The sequence below is a fragment of the Ornithorhynchus anatinus genome, unplaced genomic scaffold (genome assembly GCF_004115215.2).
Source record: "Ornithorhynchus anatinus isolate Pmale09 unplaced genomic scaffold, mOrnAna1.pri.v4 scaffold_344_arrow_ctg1, whole genome shotgun sequence".
In the NCBI taxonomy this organism is placed as follows: Eukaryota; Metazoa; Chordata; class Mammalia; order Monotremata; family Ornithorhynchidae; genus Ornithorhynchus; species Ornithorhynchus anatinus.
The window spans coordinates 735,533-741,479 of record NW_024396779.1 but is presented as its reverse complement, the minus strand read 5'-3'; the positions used below and the strand labels follow the sequence as shown (position 1 = coordinate 741,479).

The 5,947-nt window shown below is 48.7% G+C and overlaps 1 protein-coding gene across 1 annotated transcript; it reads right to left on the bottom strand.

Annotated features, from left to right (window-relative positions):
* Positions 1 to 26: 26 nt before the first annotated feature.
* On the bottom strand, positions 27 to 782 carry LOC114808884 (olfactory receptor 14I1-like; the record flags this gene model as incomplete). Its single annotated transcript, XM_029057146.1, is given in 3 exon segments — positions 27 to 144; positions 146 to 190; positions 192 to 782. Coding segments are annotated over 3 exon segments (754 nt in total), but the record flags the coding sequence as incomplete, so codon positions are not given.
* Positions 783 to 5,947: the final 5,165 nt, after the last annotated feature.

Genomic DNA, 5,947 nt, shown 5'->3' with positions numbered 1-5,947 from the left:
CATTTTTAAGTGGGCAATAAATCCACAGGAGAAAAATATGGCTATCACAGCGAGATGGGGCAGGCAGGTGGAGAAGGCTTTGGTTCTGGCCTGCACAGACGGGATCCTCAGTACAGTGGACAAGATGTGGAAATAGGAAACCCCCTATGAACAGGAAGCAGCCGAAATCCCAACATGATGCTAACGCCTATCAGAACCAACTCCGGCACAATGGAGGGTGAGCAGGACAGGGTTAATAGCTGGGGGATGTCACAGAAGTACTGGTGGATCACGTTGGAGTCACAAAAAGGCAAGAGAAAGATGTTGACAGTATGCACGAGACCAGAGAGAGCTCCGCTGAGCCAGGAGGTGGCGGCCATCTTCCCACAGGCCCCTCCGTCCATAATGATGTCATAGCGCAGCGGGTGGCAAATGGCCACGTAGCGATCGTAGGACATCACCGTGAGCAGGGCGATCTCCAGTGAAGCAAAACAAGCAAAGAAATAGAGTTGGGCAGCACAGCCCAGGAAGGAGATGGATCTACGGTCAGTCAGGGAATTGTGGATGGAGTGGGGGACAGTGACGGAGATGTAGCAGAGGTCAAGGATGGACAGGTGCCTGAGGAAGAAGTACATGGGGGTGTGGAGGCGTCGGTCGAGGACGGTGATGGCAACGATGAGGAGATTCCCCAACAGGGCCGCCAAGTAGACCAGAAGGAACAGCGCGGCGTGGACCAGCTGTAGCTCCCGAACCTCCGAGAACCCCAGCAGAAAGAATTCCATCACAAATGTATGATTGGCCATTTCTCTAGAGGTTCCGTCGCTTGCGTAGAGAAGAAGAAACAATGGAAGAAAATGGAGGCAATGTTGACACTAAGGAGGAGGATGAAAGAGGCGTCCACATTTCCAGCATTGCCTGAGGGCAGTCACCGCCAGCATAGGGGAGAAGCAGTGTGGCCCATTGGCTAGAGCTCAGTCCTGGGAGTCAGAAAGACCTGGGTTCTAATCCTGCCTCTGCGCCTTTCCTGCTATGTGACATTAGGCAACTCACTCAACATCTCTGGGCCTCAGTTACCTCATCGGTAAAATAAGGATTAAGACTGTGAGCTGCATGTGGGATATAGACTGTGTCCAACCTGATTATCTTGTATCAACCTCCTCGCTTAATACAGTGCCTGGCACATAGTCAGTGTTTAACAAATACTACAGTTTTCATTATTATCATCATTAGTACATGGGATATCCCGCTCCTTTGAAATGAAAGGAAAGAGAGTACGTACAGGGGAAGAAAGAAAGCCATCATATAATGGAATAAACATATGGTTCTGGGATTTAGGAGAGCCACAGTCTAATCCCAGCTTTGCCAATGGCCTGCTGTGTGCTCTTGGATAGAACCTCTCTGCGGCCTCAGTTTTTCTCATCCTTAAAATGGGGATAAGAAACCTGTTCTCCCATCATCTTAGCCTGGCATCCCATGTGATACAGGGACTGTGTCAGATAGGAGTATCTTGCAACTAATCCAATGCTCTGGCACTTATTCAGAATTTTAATAAATGCCATCATTACTGGAGCTGTGATTGGACCATGGGTGCAGTGAAGAGCGGTATGACCTAGTGGAAAGAGCTCAGCCCTGGGAGCCAAGGTCTTGGGTTCTAGTCCCCGGCCCCACTTCTTGCCTGCTGTGAGCTTGGGCATGTCACTTCCCTTCTCTCTGCCTCAGGTCCCTCATCTGTAAAATAGGGATTCAATGGCTTGTTCTCCCTTCTACTTAGACTGTGAGCCCCTTGTGGACCTGATTATGCTTATATCTACCCAAGTACTTAGTTTCAGTGCTTGGAACATAGTAAACACTTAAAAATATCACAATTATTATTATTATCATTCTTACAGGGGACATTTATACAAGACCTGGCGGGGGGGGCATAGGGAGAGATCAGGAGTAACCAGAATGGTCTCTGGAAATTGATTTGACACTGCCTTTTGTGGTCAGGGCTTCTAATCCCGGCTCCACCACTTGTCTGCTGTGTGACCTTGGGCAAGTTACTTAACTTCTCTGTGGGCCTCTGTTATCTCATATGTTAAAATGGGGATTGAAACTGTGAGCCCCCTGTGAGACAGGGACTGTGTCCAAACCCGATTTGCTTGTGTCCACCCCAGCACTTAGTATAATGCCTGGCATATAGTAAGTGCTTAACCAATACCTTTATTATTATTATCATTATTATTATTATCATTATTATTTATCATTATTTCTCATCTCTTCACTGCAAAATAGAGAGGCTGTGCAGAAGGGTATAATGGAAGGGCACTGTCTTATGCTCCAGATGGCACCCTGCTCACACTGCCCAGTTCCCAGGGAATTGGCATGGTGGAGAGGGTGAAGGGGTACCAAGATGCCATCCATGCCTATTCCACGACCCAGTAGCAAGAAGGCAGAGCAGGAGATGGAGAGGAGGCACAGTGGCAGGAAACAGTCTACCATCTCTTTTGTAATGTAATCTCTGAGGTGCTTAGTACGGTGCTCTGCATGCAGTAACTGCTTCAATCAGATGCCATTAATGATGATGATTACTGCATGGCCTATTGAGGGCTTCTCACTGAAATAAATACTTGAGATATACAGCAGTAGCAAGATACACATTTTCTGCCCTCAAGGAACTTACCATCTAACAGAGAAGATGCACAGACAAAAATAATTCACGACAGTGAAAGCTGGACAAAAAACAAAGATGAGCGCGGGAGGCAGGCCCCCCAAAAAAACTACAAGAGGAAACAAACTGATTCATTCAGATTAATAGATACAGTAAAATTATTCAAAAAATAAATATGTATGGTTAGAAAAGTGTTGAATTCTTGTCTCTTTCTCTTTTCTTTCCCTTGCATCCTCATTTTCCTACAACCACTCATCTCCCCTCCTCTCACGTATCTTGCCCTCTCCTCTCTTCTTCTTAGGCTCTTGCTTCTTCTCCCCTCTTCTCCTTCCTTCCCTGGCATTTCTGTCCCCTTCACTCCACATGAACTGCCCTCAAAGGTCTCCAATGAACCTCCTTCTTGCCAAAATCCAATGTCCACTACTCATATTCTAATCCTCCTCTATGTCTAGGCTGCCTTAGACAACTGTGACCATCCCCTTCCTCCTGGAAATGTTATTCCAACCTTAGCTTCACTGACTCTTTTCTCTTCCTGGTTCCTCATCTCTCGGCTGTTCATTCTCGTGGTCTCCTTTGTTGGCTGTCCTTCCCTCTGCCTCCCACCCCCTTTACTATAGGGGTCCCTACTATAGGGGTCCCTCATGTCAGTTCTGGAACCTCTTCTCTTCTCCATCTACACCCACTTTCTTGGAAAACTCATTCTCTCTCATGGCTTCAACTAACCACCTCAATGCAGATGATACCCCAGTCTACATCCCAAGCCCCTGCTCTACCTCCCTCTCTTCAGTCTGGCATTTCCTCTTGCCTTCAAGACATCTCTACTTGGATGTCCTCCCATCACCTCAAGCTTAACATATCCCAAACAGAACTCCTTATCTTCCCACCCATACCCTGTTCTCCCTGTGACTCATCATTGTAGATGGCACCCCCATCCTTCCTGTCTCACAAGCCCATACCCTTGCATTATCCTTTACTCCTCTTTCTCACTCAATTTACATATTCAATTCACTAAATCCTGTCAGTCCCACCTTCACAACATCGCTAAAATCCACTCTTTCCTCTCCATCCATACTGCTACCATATTAATACAATCACTCATCCTATACTGCCTGGATTACTGCTTTAGCCTCCTTGCTGACCTCCCAACCTCCTATCTTTCCACACCCCAGACCTTACTTTACTCTGCTGCCCAAATCATTTTGCTGCAAAACCATTCAAGGACATGCCACCTCATTCCTCAGAGAACACCAGTGGTTGTCCATCCATCTCTGCATCAAACAAAAAGTCCTCACCATTGGCTTTAAAGCACTCAGTCACCATGCTCCCTCCTACCTCACCTTGCTACTCTCCTACTACTACCCAGCCCACACGTATAGCTCCTCTAATTCTAACTTTCTCACTGTACCTCAATCTCATCTATTTTGGCCACTAATCCCTCCGCCCTCATCCTGCCTCTGGCCTGGAACGCCCTCCCTCCTCAAATCCGACAGACAATTACTCTCCTCGCCTTGAAAGCCTTATTGAAGGCACATCTCCTCCAAAGAGGCCTTCCCTGACTAAGCACTCCCCACTTCATCTTCTGCCACTCCGCTCTGCATCACCCTGACTTTCTCCCTTTATTCTTCCCCTTCCCAGCCCCCCCAGCACTTATGCACATATATGTAATTCATTTATTTATATTAATGTCTGTCCCCCATTCTAGACTGTAAGCTTGTTATGGGCAGGGAATGTGTCTGTTTATTGTTGTACTCTCCCAAGAGCTTAGAAAAGTGCTCTGCACACAGTAAGTGCTCAATAAATACGATTGAACTGAATTGAATTCCATCTCCTCCCCTTCTCTCCTTTCCTCTTCCCTCCCCTCTCCTCTCTCCTCTTATCCTTGCCTTCTCTCCTCTTCTCCCCTTCCCTCTCCTCCCCTATTCTCTCTTTTTTCTTCTCTCCCCTCTCCTCTTCTTTCCCCTCTCCTTTCCTCCCTTTCTTTCCTCTCCTCTCCTCTTCCCTCCTTCTCTACTCTCTTCTCCTCACCTCCTCTCCTATCTTCTCCCCTCTCCTGCCTCCACTCCCCCACCCCTCTTCTCTCCTCCTCTTCTGCCCTCATTTCCTCTCCTCTTATCCTTACCTCTTCTCCTCCTTTCCCCTTCCCTCTCTTCTCTCCTCTCCTCTTTCCTCCTCTCTCCTCTTGTCCCCTCCCTTCCCATCTCCTCCCCTTCTCTTCTTTCCTCCCTCTCCTCCCCCGATTTCCCTTCTTTCCTCTCCTCCTCTCCTTGGTTCTCATTCATTCATTCATTCATTCAATCATTCATTCAATCATATTTACTGAACACTTACTGTGTTCAGAGCACTGTACTAAGTGCTTGGAAAGTACAATTCGGCAACAAATAACAATTCTCCTCAACTCCTCTCCTATCTTCTCCTCTCCCCTCTCCTTCACTCTGCCCTCCTCTTCTCCCCTCCTGTCCTCTCCTCTCTCCTCTCCTCCTCTTCTCTTTTCCTCTCTCTGCCCCTCACCTCCATTTACTCTCCTCTTCTTTCCTCTCCTCTCCTCGTTTTCCCTCCTCTCCCCTCTCCCCATTGACACCTTCTTCCACAGCTAAAACAAAACTGTGCCTCTGCCCAGGTAGTGTTACCTCCCCACACCACCCCCTCTCCCCCCCACGCTGCTCTTGGGCCTTGACCCCAGCCTCATGCCTCTAGCCAGTCCAGGGGGAAAGCTCCAGTCAGTGACCCTGTCCACAGACCTCTGCTGGATGGCGAGGGCAGACCTGAAGGTCATGCATGCAGTGATGTAGCTGCAGCAACAGCAGCTGCAGGAACTGGTCAAAGGGATGAAATCTAGCTCTGGACATTCCTCTCTGGCTGGTCTTGCTGCTGTCTCCCACCCAGGACTCCTGGGCACCCTGCAGAGATGGGGCTGGAGTTCCAGAGGCAGGCGAGGATGTTGTCTGGGAGCCGGAAAGCCAAGCTGCACCCCGACACTGCCTCTTCTCCCTGCTTTGGAGTGCGGGGGTGTAGAAGGGGTCAGGGAGATGGTGTCTTGTTCTGCTTTAAGGAGACCCTGGGGATCCCCGTCTCATTGGGATTCTACTGCCTGCAAAAGGATGTCCACAGAGGTATGGGGCCGGGGGAGGGGGGAACTTAACCTCTCCCCTGAGGAGGTGCAGACAGGTAATTGAGTTCTGAGAGAGTCACTGGAACAAAGATCTAGGAAGAAATCTCTCCCTCTTCACCCTGCCACCATCCCTCCAGCCCAAACCTATGTTCAATCAGTCAATCAATGGTATTTACTGAGGGCTTACTGTGTGCACAGCACTATATTGT